Source organism: Neolamprologus multifasciatus, chromosome 12 (genome assembly GCF_963576455.1).
Source record: "Neolamprologus multifasciatus chromosome 12, fNeoMul1.2, whole genome shotgun sequence".
NCBI classification, from domain to species: domain Eukaryota; kingdom Metazoa; phylum Chordata; class Actinopteri; order Cichliformes; family Cichlidae; genus Neolamprologus; species Neolamprologus multifasciatus.
The window spans coordinates 35,454,859-35,479,718 of record NC_140450.1 but is presented as its reverse complement, the minus strand read 5'-3'; the positions used below and the strand labels follow the sequence as shown (position 1 = coordinate 35,479,718).

At 41.4% G+C, this 24,860-nt stretch overlaps 1 protein-coding gene across 1 annotated transcript; it reads right to left on the bottom strand.

Moving 5' to 3' along the window:
- Positions 1-11,495: 11,495 nt before the first annotated feature.
- On the bottom strand, positions 11,496-12,280 carry LOC146507442 (uncharacterized). The gene has a single exon (XM_085179547.1). The coding sequence runs from the start codon at positions 12,117-12,119 to the stop codon at positions 11,511-11,513; it is 609 nt and encodes a 202-aa protein (XP_085035673.1). The 5' UTR covers positions 12,120-12,280; the 3' UTR covers positions 11,496-11,510.
- Positions 12,281-24,860: the final 12,580 nt, after the last annotated feature.

Below are 24,860 nucleotides of genomic sequence, written 5' to 3'. Positions count from 1 at the left end.
AAAAGCCTTTGGAATATTTTACACTACTACACGGGCTCTCTCTTCTTAAATGTGTTTATTTCAGCTTTCTGATTTCAGTTGCTGGACATGATCTCTGGTTCCATTAATGCTTAACTGTTCTACATCCGTGCTGAATGAAGCCAGTATGGGAATATTTAAAAGTTTCTGTGGTAGTTGTACAGTGTAAAACTGTGTTTTGGGTGCTTTTTAAAATAACGAAACCATTTGAACTTTAGGCAGGAGCTTACCTAATTTGACTGACATGTTCGGTGACATATCTGTTTGCTATGCTGAACTTCTCAAATGTGTTTGTGTGTCGATGATATGCTTTACTTTTGTTACTCTGCCCTAAGTAGCTTGTAAATGTCTGTATGATGCACTCGTACAGTACTGATGTAGCTCTTGTTAAGTGGACTTCTATCTAACATTCATATTGGAGTTATTATCTTGCCCAACGTTATTTAATGTGCACACTGGAGCAGACGGGGCTCAAACCACCAAGCTTTCCATTATCAGGAGAGCCGCACTACCTCCTGAGCTACAGCCACCCGCTGATAGTTACCAGTGTTTTTTTTTAAATCTAACACAGAAAACACATAAAGAGGACGCAGCTTTCACTTTGACCATTTCCCTGGAAAGTCTTTCCTCGCAGTTATTTTTAGCCAAACGTAATTTCATTGGTGATTTCAGTGAGTCTGTATGTTGGATTGATATGCTGACTATCAGAGTGGATGTTGCACGACTTACTTAAGGAACCATTGCACTGTTTTTCTTGGCCTTCATGCATTAATTACACTGCAGTCTGTGAGGCCTTTTCAAGGTGCTGGTGTTGGTTTGTGGTGATGACACGCAGCACTCTGTATATTATTATTTTTTGTTTCTGGTAACGTCACTTACACTCAAGTATTTACAACCAACAGATAATGAACAAAGACAAATGCACCGCCTCACCTTTGGCAGATAATTGAATTTCATAATCTTTCTGTCATGTGGCAGCACGGTGGTTAGCACTGTTGCCTCACAGCAAGAAGGTCCTGAGTTCAGTTCCACCATCAGGCCCGGGTCGAGTTTGCATGTTCTCTCTGGGCACTCTGGCTTCCTCCCACAGTCCAAAGACATGTAGTTAGTGGGGAAAGGTTAATTTGAAACTCTAGAATTGCCCATAGGTGTGAATGGTTGTCTGTGTCTATGTGTTAGCCCTGCGACAGACTGGTAACCTGTCCAGGGTGTACTCTCTCACACTAAGACAGCTGGGACAGGCCCCCTGTGACCCTGAAAAGAAAAGAATAAGTGAATGGATGGATGTCTGATTTACTCGTTCATACCAGTTCAGGAAACTTCAAGTGTGGTGCTGGGAAGAGCTGTGATTGGCTCATATTTGGTCAGGTGCACACTTTGAGAGTGCTTGATTTGTTTTTGATTGCATTTTAAAGATCACGCTCATTTAATTGTCAGAAGCCCAAATGAACATTTGATGAACTTTGCAGCTTTACTATGTGACATATTTTAAAATTACTAGTAGATAAAACACGAATCCACTTGCTTTACTTCTCTGTGTGCTGTCTCTTATTAATAAAAGTGTTGAAACTTGCTGACACACTGAAAAGGACAGCTTAGCTGTGACCCAGCTCTCATTGTCAGAGTAGGAATGAGGACTCGGGAAGCATTCCTGATTTTATTTTTGCTTATTATTGTTAGAGAATCATCACGTGCATCCATGTGCTGTAAAATAATCTCTCTGTACACTTGCGACACAACAACGTCTGAATGGCAACAGATCAGATGGAAGCAACAACCTGAGGAAATCTTGACACCCAAATTATTGGTGCAGCCCAAACAGAACAGCTTTCATCATTATTAATCATTTTGATAGCTTCCTCTTGTTGTCTGTTACACGAAGCTGTGAGGAGGACAGGGCTCCTGAGAAAACAAATAAAATGTCATCATAAGAAATATACTTCCATTAAGGTAGTAGCAGTTCAGAAAACACACGAAATGCTGATGCTCAGTAGCTTCTTAATGTTAATGTTTCTATACAAAGAAAAAGAAAAACCTGTCCAGAGTAAGATTAATGAGACTCTAGATTTACATGTACTGTACTTTTCCAATGCATACACTTAATGTGGTGGAGAGTGCAATACATTTAAATTCAATTACTGTATTAGTGATAATAAAAACCCTATACTGAAACGTGTCTTCATTTATCTAATTTCCTGTAACATAAATGGTTTACTGGGCTTCACATGATGCTTCTGAGCTCGCACCAATGAGAAACGTTACTGTAGCCAAAGGATTTATCAACCAGTGCATTGATGGTTCCATAAGTATGACAAAATAAATAAATATATAAAACACTAATTAATTAAATAAACAAATAAATACATAAACAGGAATACGAGCATGACATCATCCTCTGTTTTGCTTTGATGTTATTTTACACAGAACATCATTTTTCTCACCACGTGAGCCCAGAAGTCTCTCTGGGAAGCTTCACGAGCTCTGGTGACATCAACACGGCAGTGTGTGAAATATATAACGTTAGTGCAGCTGGCTAAGCTGACAGGTTAGTCGAGGTCATACTAACGGAGCGCTTCAAGTTTATCGCTTCAATGTTCAAACCGGGAATTTCTGAATGGAACGTTGCACAAAGTGTCAGCCTCGGCGTTCCTGCGTCCACTGTCTCTTTGATCTCTCTGCAAGAGCCGCTTTTCTTCGGCACTGCACAGCTCCAGAAAGTCACTCCCTTCAAGCATTCATGGTGTTGCATTCAAATGAATTAAAAATGGAGAGTGTTGCACATCGTGGGACGCACACTGAAGCCTTTTCCAGTCAGTTCCATGGTGCTCTCTGTATGTTTGAATTAATGGCTAATCTCTTTGATAGTGTTTGCGACGGCGTTCCTGACTGTACAAAACTCCTTCCACATGAGGCAGCATTCGAAGACTTCCCATCAACAGTGTGACTGCCAGTCCTGTCGGCTATTTATACGCTGACACACCTGAACTTTCCCCTCTCCTTTTGACTTATGTATGCCCCTGCTGACTGATGAAAACACAGAGGCCATGCGGAATGAGCTGCGCCTCTGCTGATGAGGGAAAGATTGAAGGACCCAAATGCGTTTCCTGTGTCTCTCCGGGCTTCTGAGGAGATCTGCTGCTTACTCAGGAGTGAAAGCCTCAAATTAAAGTGTGTGTGCTGACAAAGGACAAATGGGATTTTTCCTTTGCGCAAACGGTGCAGGATTGTGTTGGCTTGCTCAAAGTGCCAGGGAAAAATGTCTCCTGGTCGACACCTCTAATGAAACATGCGCATGAAATTAAGGTCTGCATATTGCTGCTGATGTTTTGGTTGTACATGTATAAAGAGGTAGAGGAAAAAAGGGGAATATATAGAGGAAGGGAACAAACAGAGAATGAGAGATGCCGCTCTTCTCTCCTGTGTATAGACGTCTCTTTCGTACCCTTGAAGCAGGAATAAACTGAATATTCATGAGTGAGCGTGAATAAGTGCGCTGTCATCCGGCAATGTCACTGATAAATGAGAGGTGGATCTGCATGGCGCTCCAACGGCCATCCGCGATCCATGGAAAACCACAGAGGCAAGGGTGCATCAGGTACAAGGAAGGCTTGCCCTGGAAGCAAGCGAGATGAAAGGGTTAACTCCAATCTGTGCATACATTAAACTTTAGAAGGCCATACCACAGGCAGGCGGGGTCGGGTTGAGTCTTCCTCCACACAGTCTCAGAGCAGTTTGCAAGAAACTCATGAGCGGTACTCGTCTAAAATCACCTCTCTTTCATTACATTTTGCCTGGAAGATGGGAAACAGGTGCAATGATTTATTAAAACACATGCAAACATACATGGAAATACTCTATAAAAGGCAAAGTCAGAGTTTAATTCCATAGAGCTTGAAAGTCAGTATTTGGTATGACCTGCTTTTTTCAAAACAACTTGAACCCTCTAAAGGAAGCTTTGGAATAACGCTTCTTTGGATGCTGGCTGCCTTTGGTTCTGTGAGGATGATCCCACATTGTTTCAGTAATGTTAAGGTCAAACCTCTGCGACAGCCACTGTGTGTTTTTCTATTCAGGTATGCATCCAGTGGGATCTTTGGAAACTGAAGATGATGCCAGTTGAATGCTTTGCACACCGTATTGGCTGGTGGAAAAATGCTCTTTTTTTCTGCTCCTAATTTTGAATTAATTTTGAAAAGAGCCCTGAAATGGGCCCCATTCCATTATAGAGCTTCTACTGTATTTCTAATATGGCTGTAGACACTGTTATACTGTTGTACCTGTCTCTTGACAGCACTCCAGTCTTGAAGTCTGTCATCATTAGCCGTTTCTGGGTCCAAACTCCGCTTCAGGTCCTAAGGTCAAATGAACACTGCGGCATCACTGAGAGTTAAAAACTGTCTAAATCCTTTCATCTTTAATAAAATGATCAGCGTTGCTGCTTTACCAGGTGTAACAATTAAGTTAAACATCCAGGCATCCATGAAAACAGAATTTATGAAGTTTTAAGAAGTTAGCAGGAAGTTAGCTCGCTAGCTTCCACCTAAACATGTTCTGACTGAGAGATTTCTGAAAAAATTCAAACGTACAGCTCTGTTATCACTTCCAACATAAATGAAGACAGAAAACTAAACAGCAGTGACATTTGTAGGGTTACTGAAGTTGGGCTAGCTGCTATATAATGATGTGCTACGTGATCGCTAGCGACACAGCTATGTTAGCATAATATAAACAGTGAAGCTGGAGGATGAATGCTAACTTTTTTTCCACTCGACAAAAGTTAACGTGAGGGCAGTGATGCCAACTCCTCAGATTATTAAGTGATGACGTGACGAATCCTACTTCCAGGCCTAAAGTAGTCTGCGTTTAATATGGCTTTTGTGTTGTTAACATGTTTAATGTTTTGTATTTTCTTCTATTTAATACGGTGGCCCCTAGAGACAAAGCACGTACAAACTCCAAAACACTTGCAAACTCCAAAACACATGCAAACTCCAAAACACTTGCAAACTCCAAAACACATGCAAACGCCAAAACACTTGCAAACTCCAAAACACATGCAAACTCCAAAACACATGCAAACTCCAAAACACATGCAAACTCCAAAACACTTGCAAACTCCAAAACACATGCAAACCCCAAAGCACATGCAAATTCCAAAACACAACGGAAGTGCTCCAGGACGCTAGGGGCAGTGTTGAGCTCGATTTGCAAAATAAACGGCAAGTTTGTCTGTATGGGACGGTCTAGTCTCTGTCGCGCTTCCCAGGTTGCCTAGCAACCATGATACTAACCGCTGGAAACGTGTCATACAACTTTGTTTGACAGAAATGAAGGAAAAATATTTTGTTCATTTGTTTGTTTGTTTCTACAAGAGCTTTGTGTGATTTGATAAGTATCTGAGGTTGAGACCACAGGACAGTAAAACATGATTTTTGGGCTTCATTTCTGTACTGAACAGTCATTTAAGATTAGTTAGTAAATAACAATTAGCTAATGTTGTTCATGAGACTAAAGTCATATCACTTTGGTAATGTAAATATAATATGGCCAATATTATAGTTATTATATTATTCATTATTAGCTATTACAGCAGTGAACATGAACTCTGTGTCAAATACTGAGCCTCAGTACAGATTCAAGTTGCAGTTATTTATAGGTCTTATCACCTTAAATCTTCACTCAAAGACAAGTATCTTTGACAGTGCATATATAGGTGTATCATATATAAGAGAGAAATGTTGTTCCTTCAGTATGTTGGCATTACTAAATTTGGCTCATTGCTTACATACATGTGTAAAAAGAAATTATATGAGCTGTGATAACTGTTTCTGATAAAATGAAGAGTAGACTGATATAATGAATATTCCTTTATTGGGTGAGAAAATCAGACCATGTCATAACTGCTTTAAGTCATACAGAATAGATATCAGAGCCTTAAACAGGCTGACTTCTGCTAAATGGGTCAAACTGGGCAGAAAGTATACAAACACATAGCATCATTATAGAATATGATGTAACACTATAGATCAACTTACCTCAGAATATATAAAGCATATAAACAATTACAGCAATATGATGCAACAAACACAGCACTGCTACTAATCCAAAATACTCAAAGCTTCATAGAACTGAAACAAACATTTATTTTTAGGTCCATTCTGCTGCTGATACATACTTTAGGTTTCTGAATATTAAACTTGTTTCTTCCTTTCATAGTGTGTAACTTGAAGGCCCTGAGTACTTTCTCCCACACTGCAAACACTGGAATGATAAAATTATTTGAACATTACCTAATAAGACTGATTCAGGACAGACAATTAGTTATGTTAAACTTTCCTAGCAGTCCTTCACAAACAGGGAACAGTCTGTCTATTCTCTCCATCTGTCAGCTGCTGCTGGCTCTTCCTCCTCCTCTTCCTCACACACTGCTGAGTCCTGGTGGATCATCAGGGGTGCAAAGCCTCACAGATGATGTGCAGCAGTGAGTCCCTCAGTCTGTCCTCACTCTGGACACTTGCAGTTGTCACACATGGAAATCAAATGCGTGATAAGCTGCAGGATTCAAACACAAATGTAACTTATAAATACATGTTCATACTTTTATTACACAATCAGAGAGAAAGAAAAAGAGAGAGAGTGCAGGACAGACAGACAGGTGACAGCCTCAGGTGTATACACTGCTACAAAACAGCACAAAAGAAGGAGGACTGTGTTATTACGAAACAAGAAGAGTTCCCAGATGGTACAGTGGACACGTGTGTGACTCCTGTGATTAAAGCACCTTTCTTTCAGCTTAACGAGTGAACCGTCAGCTCGTTCAAACACACGTTAAAGTCCGTTTGGCTCGACACCACCGAACAGTGGCAGCAATATAACATAGCTAACATTAACAGTGCAGTGAATCCTGCTTGTGCCGTGATATTCAGGCCTGCAAACCGAGCAGCATCACTGACTTTCAGCCTGTTGTGTTTGTGGATATATGACTGACTTTAATTATCCATAAAATCATCACATTCTCTGTAAGATTAAAGTCAACTATTGAACGGTGTATATTTTGGAGTAAAGGCTTTAAAACCAAGTTAGTACAAACATCGCTAATGTCACATAACTTTCCCGACATGTGGCCAACAGTAATGTTTTAATGTTCTTCATTATAAAAAACATTTGCGCATAAATAAGTGACATAATATTCAGTACTTACTTCTGAAAGTTTACTCTTGGCGGCTCCGCTTCAGCCGTTTTTTTCGGCAAAATTATCCACACCACAGGCGAGCTATGAAATCTGGGATATGTTGGGCCATGAAGGCTACAGCGACCCATTCTTAAAATTCAGGGAAATTAAGGACGCATTTGAGGGCCGCATTTCGAGCAGCCTTTGAATTGGGACAGCCTTCGTCGTGTCGCTGTGACGTAATCGGCCTTAAAATGCGGACTTTAAGGCTGCAGACCCCAAATCCGGTCATTGGTACATCCTGGCTTGTGTAGTTACTAGGTAACAAAAGCTCAACACTGCCCCTAGCGTCCTGGAGCACTTCCGTTGTGTTTTGGAATTTGCATGTGCTTTGGGGTTTACAAGTGTTTTGGAGTTTGCATGTGTTTTGGAGTTTGCATGTGTTTTGGAGTTTGCAAGTGTTTTGGAGTTTGCATGTGTTTTGGAGTTTGCAAGTGTTTTGGAGTTTGCAAGTGTTTTGGAGTTTGCATGTGTTTTGGAGTTTGCAAGTGTTTTGGAGTTTGCAAGTGTTTTGGAGTTTGTACGTGCTTTGTCTCTAGGGGCCACCGTAATTTAATCTCAAAAAGCTCCTAAAACAATCAGTGATCACTATTGACCTCCCTCGGCTTTCATTACCGCTAATCATTTATTTAAGCTCAGTTTTTAAAACCTTAGGATGTAACTACAGCCCAGCCCATGCAGCAGTATATGAATGACTAACCTCGTATTGTGGATGGATTATCTCAGTTGTTCTCCTGGCTGAAGTTTGGTCCTTTTACAGCATCCTGCCATGCGATTACATTTGTTCCTGACCACCGAGAACACTCACGTTAACTTTTATCGAGTGGGAAAAAAGTTAACTTGTTTATATTATGCTAACATAGCTGTGTCGCTAGCGGTCACGTAGCACGTCATTATATACCAGCTAGCCAAACTTCAGTAACCCTACAAACGTCACTGCTGTTTAGTTTTCTGTCTTCATTTATGTTGGAAGTGATAACAGAGCTGTACGTTTGAATTTGTTTCCAAAGCCCCGCAGTCAGGACATGCTATATTGTATTTAGATAGAAGCTAGCGAGCTAACTTCCTGCTAACCTCTAACTCCGTTAAATGTCATAAATTCCGTTTTCATGGATGCCTGGATGTTAAACTCAATTGTTCCACCTGGTAGAGCAGAACGCTGATCATTTTATTAAAGATGAAAGACTTTAGACAGTTTTTCAACTCTCAGTAATGCCATAGTGATCGTTTTATATATGGACCTGCAGCGGAGTTTAGGCCCAGACACGGCTAGTGACGTCAGACTGAACAATCGTTTTGATTGTCCTAAAAGTGCTAGAAGTTGCTAAATGACGTCATCGCCTAATTTGCATAATTGGTCATGCTAATGTAATTGTAACCTATGTTGTTGGAGAGAGAAATAACATCGTGGAAGAGACATAAAGTCAGTAAAAAACGTCATAAATGCATTTAGTGTTTATTTAGAACTACAAATAAAATTTCTTTTAGCAATTATTGTTTTTTTTAATGTCACAATTCCAACCCTGCTCCTTTACCCGGGCTTGGACTGGCAAAAGTGACCCGAAATAGGCACTCTGGTGCCTACTTTGGTAGGCACCAGGCACTACTTTGTGTGTGTGTGTGTTTATAAGCATAAGAGTAAAAGAAGAACAGTGCGGGAGCAGCGGCTTTGCTCATTTGCGATTCATTTGCAGTTTGGACGCATAGGTGTGAACATCTTCTGCCCTGATAGCAGCTGGGGGAGGACTATCCTCCACCTGTGAGCGGCATGGGTGAGGTAAATGGACTGATTCTTATATAGCGCTTTTCTACTCTCCCGGAGTAATCAAAGCGCTCTATACAACATGCCTCATTCACACCCACTCATAAACTAAGTGCAAACTAAACTACATTCACACACTTTCATACTCCGATGAACGCATCAGAGGGTAACTTGGGGTTAGTATCTTGCCCAAGAATATTTGGCATGCAGACTGGGATCGAACCACCTGGGATCGATCTGCTCTACCACCTGAGCCACAGCCATCCCACGGCAGCACCGCTGCTTGTTGAGAGTAAGAGCGAAAAGTCGTCATAAATAAGTCTCCAATAACACCAGAAAAAGTCGCCAGATTTGTCACTAGTTGCTTTTTAGAAAAAAAAGGAGCTAAGGGGGTCTGAAAACTCGCTAAATATAGCGACAAAGTCGCTAAGTTGGCAACACTTCGTGAGGGTTCCTGAAGGTGAGAGACAAATGCAATCGCATGTCAGGATGCTGTAAACGGTACGTGATTTTCATCTGAAGTACAGATACAGAAAAAATACTCCAGTAAAAGTTGAAGTACTGCTTCACCTTAAGTACTTAAGTAAAAGTGAAAACTTTAACTTGTTTATTATTACTTATTTATTAATAAAATAAAGTTATGCTAGTTCACTTTAGTCTTTTCATTCTAATAAATATACTCAGCTTAAGTTATGTAGAACATAACCAGACAAAAGGTTGGTGGCATTTTAAAAATCATCCTATTTTCTGTTGCCTACATTTGAGGATGACTTTCATGTAACAGCTAAACAGAATAATAACTACAATCAGGGGATGAAGTTGCATTTAACAGGTTTGTTGTATTGGGGGAAAGAATCACAAGTGATCTGAACAATTTTTATTGAGCTCACAGGGAGATTTTCTGAGTGTACATGCTATGTTTGGCTGATCTGAGGTTCACTGCTCTTTGTGGATCGACACAACTGGATTTAACAAGATATAAGCAGATGTTTTATAAGTTGTCTTGGCTTACTTCCCTCTCCTACACTAAAAGAATACTACTCTTCTTACTAGATGGTATAAAGTTGGTATGAAGGTGATATTCAGTGAATGAATCTCGGCACCATCACTTTAAATTCAAATGAATCTCTGTTACATTTTGTGTAACCTCAGACTGAATATGAACACCACATTCACTCTGTAGGAGACTAACACAGACCTTTACTGTGATTTCATCAAACCATGGGGGACATTTCTGTGATTCTCTCACAGTACAGCAAGATAACCTGTTTATACTGCAGCAGAGTATTTTCATGCAAACTTTAGATATCACAGATTTAGTAGATTTCATTTTATTTTGCAAGGCAATGAACAATATATTAAAACATTCTTGACATCACATACAGATTCAAACGAAATCACCAAATCACAACAACAGTTGCCTAAAGGTGCCTCATACTGCAAGAGAAAGACCCACAATGATACAGAGAAAACCCCAACAATCATATGACCCCCTATGAGCAAATGCTTTGGTGACAGTGGGAAAGAAAAACGCCCTTTTAACAGGAAAAAACCTCCAGCAGAACCAGGCTCAGGGAGGGGCGGCCACTGTTTCACTGGTTAGGGGTGAGGGGGGGAAGACAGAGTAACCACACACTGTGAGTGACTGCACTAACTGCTGAATGTTGTTATACTCATACTGTAGAAACACTGTATCTGAATTTACCACTTACTGTAAAATGCTCGTCCCTCTCCTGCAGGCCTACCTAGATGCCGAAGTACCATGACCGCAACTTCAGAATCAGAATTTATTTGTCACATACAGGTTGCCCCGCAGTAAAATGAGACACCCCCCCCCCCCCCCCCCCCCCCCCGACCTTACACACATAACACAGACATTACATGGGGGTTACAAGTCGGAGATCGGCAGTTACGGAAAAAACACTGAAATGTACACACAATGGGAAGGTACAAGAGGAAAAAAAGAGACCCCTACTCATGCTGTGCTTCCGTGGTAGGACAGCACGAGAACAGGAAACAAAAAAACTCCTCTGCACAAAAAAAGCACATGAATGTTCACAGCACAACATTATGAAGACATAACAAGCCACAGGGTTGGGTAGGGGATGAGGAGTAATCCCAGGCAACACAGCAGACATCCTGCCACTGCGCCGACTCGCCAGCGCGGGCCCAGACCCGCCTCGTGTTCCCAGGAGGTAACAAGCATCGAAGGCGTTGGAAAGGGAAGGGGAGATGAGTGAGTGCTTATCAGTGTAAGTGTGTGTGTGTGCGTGTCCATAGTTCAGCTGAGACAGTGTCCTTCGCCCTATCAGGCTAAGTAAACAGTCCTCCAGCCAATCCAGGTGGCCTTGCAGGGATGGGGAGAATAGTCATCACACAGTCGTTATCAGGGAGTGTTTGTCCGGCTTCAGCCTTGGGCCTGTGCAGCTGGCGCCGTGGTGGTGTCCGCATTTTGATCCCGAATTTGTTGATTTGTTGAGAATTTTCAAAGCTGATCTTTTAACACTTGGACACTGGTCTCTCGATCTCCCGTTGGAGAGCCGCGAGCCTCCCCATGATGGTATCAAACGTCTGATCCGTGGTGTTGTCATTCTTTTGATTCTGAGACCTCACAACTGCTGTGATCCGTTCTGCGATGTGATCCAGCTTTCGCTCAAGGTTGTCATTTTGAGCAGGGCCCTCTCTGATGTATCCCACCATACGCTCAATGGTGTTGTTTTGAGCCTTCACAGCCGCTGTAAGCGTCTCCAAGGTGTTAACCATGCTGCGTTCGTTGTGAGAGGTCGCGACTCGTCCCGTCGCTTCGATTCCAGCGGACAGCTTTTGGGGGGTTTGAACAGCCGGTTCCGCTCTCTTATTTCTCCGATAAGTCAGGGCCATGCCAGCTCCGATCAGCAAGAACCCCGTTATCATGGTTCCGAATAGGTAAATATCTTCAGCGTCCTCGATCGACAGTCCCGCCAGGCACACGAGCCTCCATTTCTGCCACCCGTCCATCGTGTAACCGGCAGGGAAAGTCCCTCCAGGGCACTCGGGCTCTCCCGAGCCCAGACTTCTCGTTGAGAAGAGGGTGTCAATAGCATTCAGAGACCAGTTGATCAAATCCATAATTCTCTTTTAGGTTTTAGAGAACGACAGTGAGAGACTGTTCCAGGGAAAAGTAATGCACATGAGACAGAAAAGGACACAGAGGCTAAGCAGGGAAGATAAGGGTAAGGAGGAGAGGAGAAAAGTGCGACCGCCTCCGCTGAGAGCCAAACGAGAAGTGAACTTATGAACATCTGCAATGTTCATAGTGCTCCACGCTAAGCTGTGACTTTAGCGCTACAAATGATGAATGCATTATATGGTTTAGCCTCTTTTATTCCATTGTATGCAGTAACCTGGTGACTAACACACCTTTACGACATTAATGTGTTGCTGTTTAGACTCAAATCAGTTTGAAGATCTGCGGCGACCTGAAATTATTATGCTCGTCACATATTTCAAATCAAAAGTAACGAGCCCGGTTTGAGTGGAAAAAACAGACATTTGTGTTAAAATGTAGGGAGTAAGAATAAAATGCTTTCATAAAAATAAATACCAAAGTTTCTCAGACATCCAAATACCACAAGTCCAAGTACAGGCTAAGGAAACCTTCCCTTTGTACAATTTACCCAGTGAACAAGGAAAGAAATGAATAAAAACGAATATAAAGAGTAGTATTTATACTATTCACAGACTGTAACCAGTCTATGAAATTCAAAGTAAAATTATTATTTTTTGATGTAATGTTAACTAGATAGTGAAAGTTGCTCATTTATGAAACATCAAGAGCATTAAATTATTGCAGGGTTCTTAAAAGCAGGTTGACCAAATCAAGCCTAAACCAGGCTAAATAAATGAATTCATTAAATTAAAAAGGTAATGATACAGATTTTCAACATGCAGCTTTACTCCTGGAAAAGTTTAACACATACCTTTAAATTCCACCAAATTGGATCAGACTATCCTCAGAATTCTGGAAAGTTTGGCTTGTATCTTTACTTTGATGTGCAACACCTGCTAGATCCTTTCTATTTTGTCTTATTCATGAGGTTCAACTCAAAGTCTTTTTTATGGGTGCCTTAAAAAGACACAAAAATAACTTCATAAAAAAGGGCAAAAGGGATTCTTTTCCTTTCACACATGGTTTGACGAAAGTCTGGGGGTCTCTCCTCTGATTCCTGTTTTACAGTCAGTGAGTCCACGGTCCAGAAAGCCCCTCTCATTTCCTCTGACAAGTTCTTACAGTTGCTTCTCAATCCCCTGTGTCTATCTCCTCCTCCTCTTCTTCTTCCTCCTCCTCCCCCTCCACGAGAGGAGGCCGACAAAAATGGATAATTTCACCACTGATATTTTGATATGATAATTTTATTCATGATGCCACTCCTCAGGCCGCCGTGCAGCTCGTCTGTACAAGTGTAAATGAGGAGTGTTCCAAATGTAAAATGTTCTGCTGAGGGTGATCAACTAGGCTCTGTGGCCAAAACAAGGCAATATACAGAGCGAGTTGTGTTCCAGTCATAGACTTGTCTGGCCCACACCATCTCCAGTCGGCTCGCCTGGCTCCACCAACATAGACCAGATGGCCTCATCCTCAGGCGGGGAGAAAGACAGAGAGAGAAATAAACACAAAGTGAGGCTGAGTGAGAGAAAGCACTGGTGCTTGACATGTCCCAGAGGTGCCAGGCTCAGTTATATCCAACACTGGGTCTAGATGCTACTGGAGCTCATCTAATGTTAAGACTAACTAACTGGAAAAGCCTAAATCCCACAAAACTGTCATAGTAGGTCACCATTTCCCCTATTGCTATCTCCTCCTGTCTTATTACACATGAGGGCCTCCTGTGCAGAACCAAACAAAGCGAACCCTTAAAGCAACCTTTAGTCAATTTTACTATTTGCCGGAAATGTGTTTCAACTCTTATTCTTCAGTTTTAAGACTGTAGATGTGAAGGCTGTATTTAATGTTTTAAGGGAATATTTTAGTATTACACTTCCACAGTGTTTGGGGGAGTGGCTAATTCATGGTCTGTTTTTATATCTCTTTGTGTGGAATGCTTTAATGTGATAGGGGTATGCACAGGTCGAGGGCCGGTTGGTCAAAAACAGGCTTGAACACAAAAATAACTCAACCACAAAGAAGAAGAAGCAAGAAAAAAGCACAACACTTTGTTTCCACTGAAATAAAAATGTTTGTTGTTCACGGTGTTGCGGGTGAAGACAACAAAATAAAATGATACGACCAAGACAACAACTGGGGTATTTTGTGAATATAATAATAATAATAAAAATAAATAAATAAATAAATAATTTGATCTTCAAGAGAAAAAAAAAAAAAAAGAATATAATAATAAACGTGAATTCACTGTGTAATTGTGTAACTTTATTAGCAGCGTCCTCCTGAAATGACAACACTGAGAGTAACGTCCTCCTCTCTGTCCCTTAATGCTCTCTGGTCGCTATGGTAACGCGTGAATATTTCTTTCAAAATAAGACACACGACTACAACACGGGAAAAGACCAAGGAAAATTGAGTTAACGATAAAAACTCTGAAAACCATCATTTTCACACCCGAGCCTCAGCTCTCGGTCCGGTACTGGTCCGTGGCCTCGGGCTTGGGGACCGCTGCCCCTGAATAAATATAATAAATAAATACCCCATCTCGGCCCATTATCTTGGATACTTTCTCTCCGGTTTCACTACCTGAGCTAGTGAAATGAGTGAATTCAGTGAACGCATCCTCCTGTTCACTTGACATTATACCTGCATCATTATTCAAAAATGTCTTCCAGTCTATTGGCCCATGTGTGCTCACTTTAATCAACTCTTCACTGGCGTCTGGTATAGTTCCGGTTTATTTTTAAAACGCTGCTATTCTCCCACTTTTAAAAAAACCTCAGCTTGACCCCTGAACTCTAAGGTACAAAGCTACTCTTTGACATGTATCCACCAGATGCTAGTTTCCAACTCTTAGCCATGTGGAATTTGGTAAGTTTTACTGGAGAAAATCATTGTTGTTCACGGTGTTGCGGATGAACACAACAAAATAAAATGATACGATCAAGACAAAAACTGTGGTATTTTGTGAATATAATAATAAACGTGAATTGCTCTCTGGTCACTATGGTAACGCGTGAATATTTCTTTCAAAATAAGACACACGACTTCAACACGGGAAAAGACCAAGGAAAATTGAGTTAACGATAAAAACTCTGTAAAACATAATTTTCACACCCGAGCCTCAACCTTCGGTCCGTGGCCCGGGGGTTGGGGACCGCTGCCCCTGAACTCCAAGGTGCAAAGCTACTCTTTGACATGTATCCACCAGATGCTGTGTGATTCATCATGGCTAGTTTCCAACTCTTAGCCATGTGGAATTTGTTAAGTATTTGGCATTTACAGTTGTGGTTATAAGTTTACATACACTCATCTTGGGTGTGAATATCTTAATGATTTATTTTAAATGATCTTTTTTCAGGATGGAAAGATTATAAAGCATACACCTTTAATGATTTGAGGAAAACAAGAGTTTGGCACACATATTTTGGACCTTGACTTAACGACAGAGCATCACAATTTTATGGCTCAGGGGGTTGGGAAGCGTATCTGTAACTGGAAGGCCGCCGGTTCGATTCCCGGGCTCTCTGTCCTGGTCGTTGTGTCCTTGGGCAAGACACTTCACCTACCGCCTACTGGTGTTGGCCAGAGGGGCCGATGGCGCGATATGGCAGCCTCGCTTCTGTCAGTCTGTCCCAGGGCAGCTGTGGCTACAACTGTAGCTGCCTCCACCAGTGTGTGAATGTGAGAGTGAATGAATAGTGGCATTGTAAAGCGCTTTGGGTGCCTTGAAAAGTGCTATATAAATGCAATCCATTATTATTATTATTATTATTATTAATTATTATTATTATTATTATTATTATTATATACAGGATCAAAAATATACACACAGCTCCACTTATAGTTGATAAATGTCTCTCAGCAATTTCTGCCTGGACCACATTGTAGCCATCAAAAAGCTTCTGAGATAATTCTTACTTGACGTCGTCTTAGCAGAATTAGTCGGGTTCATTTAAGTTGATCCTAGCATGGACCTGACGAGTTTAATCACTAATTAAATGCAAATGTAACCCAGTTCCTAAAATCATCTTAAACAAAAAAGAAGAAAAAGTAAAACATTTTATGTTCATTGTTTCTGTTCTTACTGTCCTTGTTTAATGAAAGTGAAACGAGATCAAAATATTTATTTAAAAAAAGGGGGGGGACAGATTTATATATTTGTTCTGGTTAAACAAGGGTTAAGTTTCTCAGAGGGTTGATGAGCTCTGATGAGATGAGCCTATTGTTTTACTCCTCACGTGTCAACCAATCGGTGAAGCTCTGGGCAGCTCTTGTCCGTCCTTAGTACCAGCTCCAGTTTTCAGTCTCTTGCTTCTACAGCCGAACAGAGCAGTCAGGCTAAAACTTTGTTATCGGTAAGCTGGAGAAATTAATCTTTAACAACTTTTAAAAAACCTTTAAACTGATATTGTTCATAAAGTATGGTTTTGCACTTGTTGTCGTAGAGGGCAGAGCGAAACCAGGTTTACTGAGCTGTGGCTTCACGTAAACGCTGAGCATCCACTCGACGGCGGTAAGCTAAATGTGGCTAATCAGACAGTGATTAGCCACATGTAGCGAACACTGGAACACTCTGGGTTCTGGAATCGCTGAGCTGGTCTTCGGATTCGTCCCGTATGAAAACCTGACCTATAAAAATTACTCATTAGTTAGTTATTATCCATTGGTACTGTATATAATCCACGTAAGTGCTACACAAAGCTGCATATAAACACAAAGTGTCATAGAGCAGCTGTGTGGAGGCAGAATAAATGTAAAAATCAGCTTTAATGCCACGTAAAATACAACAGATACAGGGCAGGGCCAGAGAAACTGAAAACCAGGAGCACGGAGCAGGGAGACATACATCCATCCATTCGCTTCCGCTTATCCTTTTCAGGGTCGTGGGGGGCGCTGGAGCCTATCCCAGCTGTCATAGGGGGAGAGGCGGGGTACACCCTGGACAGGTCGCCAGTCTGTCGCAGGGCCAACACACAGAGACAGACAACCATTCGCACTCACATTCAGTCCCTCATTCACACCTAGTGCCAATTTGGATTATCCAATTAACCTATCCCCACAAGCTGCATGTCTTTGGACGGTGGGAGGAAGCCGGAGTACCCGGAGGGAACCCACGCAAACACGGGGAGAACATGCAAACTCCACACAGAAAGACCCCGGCCTGATGGTGGAATTGAACTCAGGACCTTCTTGCTGTGCGGCAACAGTGCTAACCACCGTGCCACCGTGCTGCCTGGGAGACATACAATCGTGGTATAATGCAACATTGATGCTGCTGATGTGACCACCCCTCCAGACGTGACCCCTCAGGTGGTCACATCTGGAAACCACAAAAACTATTTTATCTGTTCAAAAACTAAATATAGACTCTCACTGGCTCAGAAACACAAAATACAGTCTTTACGTTGGCAAGCTCATGAACAAAAAACACAGAAACCAAATCGATCAGCTCAGGAATAAAACTTCCCAGTTTAAAATCAGAATACTGAATTTACTTATACGCAAACTTGAGTCAGACCTTAAACCCACAAACTGATTGAGGCTGATGTAGATTACAAGGGAATAAGACCGTTTTACTCACTGTGGCACTAATGTCAGGTGGCCCGGTGTCAGGAGATGTGGCCTGACATGCAGGTTTGAATGGGGCTGTGTAGGCTACCCAGCGTTGGCAGACTGGGGCTGCTGAGTCTGCAGTTGGGGGCCACACTTTTTATTGTGGGGACATGGACGTGGCCCCATCAATGAGCTGTAAGGCTGCAGTGGCAATGGGGGATGTTGGGATGCAGCAGTCACAATGTGGCAGTGGATTAAAAGAGTGGGGAGGAAGCTCACGCCTGAACTACTCATGTTGAAAAGCTGAGGACCCAAGGCTTGGATGGCACGAAGCCCTCAAACATAATCAGGTGCACCACTCTCTTATATACATTTTTGACACTGAGAAAATTCCTTAACCTCTAATTGCTCAAACGTATTAGGAACAATTCAATTCAATTCAATTCAATTTTATTTATATAGCGCCAAATCACAACAAAAGTCGCCTCAAGGCGCTTCATAGATACAGAGAAAAACCCAACAATCATATGACCCCCTATGAGCAGCACTTTGGCGACAGTGGGAAGGAAAAACTCCCTTTTAACAGGAAGAAACCTCCAGCAGAACCAGGCTCAGGGAGGGGCGGGGCCATCTGCTGTGATTGGTTGGGGTGAGACAAGGAAGACAGGATAAAAGACATGCTGTGGAAGAACAGACCTTCAGTCCATCCTTGTTCTGGTATATAACAGCTGTGTGTATTCAAGACTTTATATGTGAGGAGAAACATTTAAAATTTGGTCCCAGATTTAACTGGGAGCCAATAATAAAAAGCTATTATAGGAGAAATATGGTCTCGTTCCCTGTCAGTCCTCCTGCTGCAGCATTCTGGATCAACTGAGGGCTTTCAGGGAGCTTTTAGAGCAACTTGATAGTAATGACTTACAACAGTCTACTTATTCAGCATTACTCTGAAAAAGTTTGTTTCTAAAAATATCTGTAATTTTAGAGATATTGCAAGAAACTGTCAGTTTGTTTAATGCACACAATGAAGGACAGTCTGGTCAAATCAGAGTCTGTTAGACAGATGTTGTTCAAACCACTGTATTAGAATACCTGTAATCCCTATAGCATGTTAGAACCTTTGCAGTAGACTATTGTGGTCAACAGCATTAAATACTGCACTGAGCAGAACAAGCACAGAGACGAGTCCACTGTCCAAGATCATAAGAAGATCATTCGTAGCTTTCACTAGTGCTCTGAAAGTCTTCAGATAAACCAGTTAGCTCTTTTACAACAACTCTTTCAAGAATTTTAGAGATAAAAAGGAAGTTTGTACATTGGTCTCTAATTAGGTAAGATAGCTGGGTCAAGTGATGGCTTGTTAAGTAAAAGTAAAAGAAACAGTGGAAAAATGTAACAAGATCTAGTAGGTCGTATCATAAAAAAGGTAAATCATAGTTTATTAGGGTGATGGAAACACAGTACTTCAATAAACAAAAAGATGGAACATTATTGTGAAAGAGATTAAGAAAAGTGTATTAGACATACTATATCCAAGCACCTGATACAACTGATAAAAGGCGAATTTTGAGGAAAAAACTAAATGGAGCATTTGGCAAATTTGTTACCAGTGTGTAAATGTCGTTCTCAGACATGTAAACTTTAATTGCAAGTTGCATTTATTTGACATAGTATTGTGATTCTGTTGTCCATGATATGAAGTCTAAGATTCACACTGAGCACTTTGGGAAAAGCAAAATGTGCAGATATCCTTTAAAATGTGCAAAACTGCCAAAAGAATGTGAGCGTATTCAAAACATGCAAACCGAGTGTCGTTTTCTGTCTCGGTAAGACGGTTCAGGACCATCATACAGATGGCCCAATGGCTCCTGCTCAACTCCCACTGCTCTTTGTTTTCATTCCTCTCTTTTGGTGATAATGTATTGTCTGCAGGGTGTCTAATGATCCCTGAGAGCAACCGTATTCCACTAACAGGCACTTCTGTCAAACACATCACCAACGCTGTGCCCATTGATTTGTGTTGCCTTTAAAATGGGCTGTTTCCTCCACATTGGGCACAGCTGTAATTGCATCTTGCTTAAATGATTCAAATAAGGCCTTCTATTGCTCGTAGCTCCGCTTCCCCTCCCGCTCGTGTCACTGTCACCCTCACTTATTTCATTACAGATTCAGCAGACTTGATAAAACAGCAGGGGTGCCCCATTCCACAGCGCTTAGGCAGCTCGGCTGAGACAAAGAAGTGGTCAAGCGGGGCAACAAATCACACCAAATGGAGCGTTTGCTCTTTGTGCAGCCTAGTTATGGAAAACTGATTGCAGCATCCCGAATACTGAATAGGCGTAATAAATGCTGAAGAAGGAGGAATCTTCTACTAATTGGATCGAGGGGGTGAAAGTACTGGTATTCCCCCTTTTCTATCGAGAAATTAGCTCTCTAAAGAAGCCCCCAGCCCCCCAACACCACCTTTTACCTGTTTCAGCCCCCCTCTCAGGTCCTCACAGCCTCCCCCCTCAGACCACCTTCATCCTGGTTATTGGGAACTCTGCGGTTCACAGGGCCAGCCTGGATGCAAAAGATTTTGTCCTGAAAGATAAACCTGAAACCTCTGTAACTTCTTAGGGTTAGAAAAAGTATTCAAAGTAATTCACGTTTGACAGCTGTAACTCATTCTCTCTAGTACACATGAAAATGTATTTGTCTCCAACTAAGCAAGAAGCCAGGATTCCTCTTTTTAGCAAATCACATCACAACAATTTTCTGATCACTTTGAAACCATTTCTGTGTTTTCCTTCAAGCTAAATAACAGAAAAGCTCACCCAGTATGAGCCTCAGCCTCTCAGGTGGGGATCTGTGCACTTACGTCCGTGCACCTCCCCTCAGCAGCACCAAGCTTTGGAACAACCTTTCTGAAGTAACACACAAACAATAACTATAATAGGGAAAAGGGCCATTAGATTAATAATAATGTGGGGTACAGGGACCATACAAATGCAATCTTTGTCAAAATGCAAGCTATTACATTCCAAGACTTGGTGAAGCTTAAAACAGTGCAAATAATGTATAAAGTAAGAAATAAATTGCTTCCAAAAGAAATCTGTAAATTGTTCATAGAAGGAGAAGGTGGGTATAACTTAAGAGGGAAATGTAATTTAAAAATACAAAGTGCTAGAACAACTTTAAGAACGATGTCTATCTCAATTGCAGGAGTTAAATTATGGAACAGACTAACAGAAGAAATGAAAGACAGTAAAAACATAAAACAGTTTAAAGTAAAATATAAAAACCTAATTTTAAATAAGTATAAGAATGAAGAAAATGGGGTTAACCCAGGACGGTGATGTTGCTGGTGTTGTGGTTCTTTTTTGGTTTTTTGGTTTGGTTTGTTTGTTTTTCCATAACTTGTGTATCTGCAAATATACACCTTCTGTATTTTTCATATGAAAGAAACGATACTGTGGTGGGACTTGCTAATTTCTTGTTTTTGATTTATGTTTTGTTTTGTTTTGCTTTACTTTTGTTTCATATGTTGTTCGTTTAATTTAAGACTAAAAAAATAAATAAATGAATGAGAGGTAAAACTTGAGGGGGTAGGGACAAATAAGTAAATACTTCTGCCTGCTCCTTTTCAAACAAATAATGGAATGATATTTTGTAATGATTGTGAAGGCACATGTTTGAAATGTTTGAAATAAAAATGAACTGAACTGAAGTGATCAAGTAGAAGTGATGAGTTTTTTTGAGGTATTTTTATTTTTGCACTCATTTATACTGACAGTTTGCATCATTTACTGAAGCTTAACTTTATATTACTTAAGCTGGTCCAGTAGCCTGAGTAGAGCCTTCCTATCTTGTCTTTGGGCTGACTAATAAACATATTGTCAGCTGGCTAACTGCACTACGCTGACAGGCTAGTTGTCTCTACCTGAAGCTTCAGATCTCCTGGACGCGACGATGCTGGGGTAACGCACAAAATATAACAGCCACAATGAGTCTGAGCAACTTCTGGTGGTGATTTTGCTTAATATAACTTAATATAACCAGTGTTGGTCAAGTTACTTGAAAAAAGTAATCAGTAACTAATTACTAATTACTTCCCAAAAAAAGTAATCCCATTACTTTACTGATTACTTATTTTCAAAAGTAATTAATTACTTAGTTACTTAGTTACTTTTTAAAAACACGATTTACAACCTGAATAGGTGATAAAGCGATAGATCTTTCAGCCCAATTCTACTTTTTCTACATAATCCATCATACAAAATGTAATCAAATGGAAAAGTCTCTTTTTAAAACTTGTTTTATTAGTTTTAATCTTTTAACTTTATGCATCAAATAAAAATTTAATTATCTGCAACATTCTCTGACTGGAAGAAATTAGTTTAACATTTAAACCTATTTTCTGCACATTCCAGCACATAAAATAAAATATTTTTTTGTGTGTTTACACTCAGTCTTTCAAATAGATGCAAGTAAAACACAGCAGAAAATAAATAAAGTCAAAGACTAGCGGTCCTGTTGCTCTATTTTCACCTGTAAAGCAGGAGTGGGGTAGGCGGAGGGTTACCCTGGTGCAGGTGTGCAGCGGTCAGTGGAAGAATCCGCGAGTTTCTCTGTGAGTTTCCCATTACGTCGTAGCTACTCGGTGCTTGTTTGGAAGTTTAGGGGTTTTTTCTCTGTAAAAAGAAGTTTTCTTCCCACGCACAACGGACACTAATGTTTTTATCACTTTTTATGGAATCAAACTCAAAGTAAGGTCAGTACTTCCACGCTTTAAACGCTGCACGCTCATACTCTCTCTGCACTCGATATATGATCCATTGTTGATCTGCACACAGCTGTTGTCACGAACGTCGCACTCGCTTACGTCACTGTCATGAGACATTCTCGCAAAAAAATCACGGTTTTAGTAACGCAGTAACGCAGCGTTCCTACGGGAAAGTAACGGTAATCTAATTACCGTTTTTGCAATAGTAATCCCTTACTTTACTCATTACTTGAAAAAAGTAATCGGATTACAGTAACGCGTTACAAGTAACTGGAAGTAGTCCTTTCAATTTATTACTTTCATTTTTATATTTGCACTCATTTATACTGACAGTTTGCATCATTTACTGAAGCTTAACTTTATATATTACTTAAGCTGGTCCAGCAGCCTGAGTAGAGTTAAAAGGACCTGAGCATCCGCTCTCCTCAGAGCCTTCCTATCTTGTCTTTGGGCTGACTAATAAACATATTGTCAGCTGGCTAACTGCACTAACCATTCTCAGCTGACAGGCTAGTTGTCTGTACCTGAAGCTTCAGATCTCCTGGACGCGACGATGCTGGGGTAACACACAAAATATAACAGCCACAATGAGGCTGAGCAACTTCTGAGAGGGAACATGGATTCTGTTCCTTGAACAGCGTTAATTTTCCAAACGAGTTAGCTGCAAAAAGACATAGTGGTCGGGCAGGTGCCGATGGATTAGCTAATGTGACAAGTGTGCTGGGAAATACGACAGCGTCTGTCTCATAACAGCACTGCCACGTAGGGAGAAGACGAGGCAGACCATTTAAAGGTAACCCGAGAAATTCACATGTTATCATAGCAAAGCGTCTCCTTTTCACAATGAAATAAAGATGTTCAAAACCAATATGCAGCCACATACTGTACATCAATATACATGTGCTGTGGGTCTCAAAAGAATTCCATGGAAGTACCTTTGTCTGAATGGAGTGCAAGTGGTCATAAAAGATGCAGGCCCTCAGCTGGACACTGACTCCCTCCAGTCAGATGAATAATAGTACAAAGGGCTGCTAAATCATTGAGACAGCTTCTCTGCTCTGTCCAGACTGCACCGGTCCAGCACAACACTGCTAACAGATCAATGTGGAGGACATAAGAGGCGTCGAGGCCCACGATCCTCCAGACGAAGCCTCGGCTTGCTTTCAGCGCGAGCGCTCAGAACTCGGGAGGACTTTCAACTCAGGCGTTTGTGGTGGGGAAAAAAGGGGCTGATTAGTTTGAAGCATCAAAACCTATTTTGCATAATAAAAATGGGAGGCTGTTTCGATAAATCTGAAACGGTGGAATTCTTAGAAGTTAAACGCAAAGAGTCTGATCTGTCCTTTTACAGATGACAGAGGAGACTAGTGGACAAACTGTCCTCGTTTCCATTAGCTATAACGATGATCTTGGGGGGTGGGGTGTCGGATTGTCTTGCACTGTTGAGGAAGTGACCCAAATACTGGGCAAGGTCATTGCAAACCAATTTCATTTGTGTGTTAGCTAAGTGAGTTGGCTGTGGCTGGGAGACAGAGAAGGAGAGAAAGCATGTTGTTTAAGTAAAACCCTCAAGAACATTATGATTTATTTAAGTGAGGAGAAAATATGAATAATGTATTGGCTATACGGAGCATGAATCTCTTTTGTACTAATTGTCAGGAAGGCTTGCATCCAGTGTGTGAGGGGTGGAGGGGCTGGAGGACCCAGAGATCACAGGGGCGCTGTGGCTCAAAGCTGCTGGTCCTAGAGCCACAGCCATTGACTTGCAAATGAGCTCAAGGAGGCTAATTAATGGAGGGGCTAATGAAAGCAGTGGTTGGGCTCCAGTGAAGAAATAATCTGGGACCCCTATTTCACTTTCCCCCTCTTTTCTGACTTTCTCGCTCTCTCTCTCCCCCATTCCCTCGCTTGATCAACCTCTCTCTTCCCACAAGATGGCTCGTGCCATTGAAGTTGATTGCAGTGCGCATCAATATGTGAACAAAGTTGTTGGTGGTGGGGTGCGGGGATGGTGGGTGTGAATAGAATTAGCATTCATTTGAAGAGAGCCCCCTCCTCCTTACAGCTCTGTTATTTATTCTGTAGCTTTTGGCACATTTTCTGGTTCTCCACTCCCAGGAGGAGAGTTAGAGGGAGATCGAGCAGGGTGTTTAAGATGTGTGACGTGATATAATGGTAACTTTTGCACTTTTTCTTTCTTGTTTGCACTGCAGAGTGTTAGGCAGCAGCGAGAAGAGAAGTCGCCCTCTCCTCTTTGCTTGTCGCGGTGATCGAAGGGTGGAAGTGCGTACAAGGATCAGATGCTCTGGCCTGCAAAAGGCTCTTTTTACTTTGAAGCAGTGTGACTGCAGTGAAACTCCTTGTGACTGGTAACACTGCTGCTGCT

What these genes read in the sequence shown, in the direction of transcription:
- LOC146507442 (XM_085179547.1), bottom strand. Translation starts at nt 12,119, where the DNA reads ATGGATTTGATCAACTGGTCTCTGAATGCTATTGACACCCTCTTCTCA.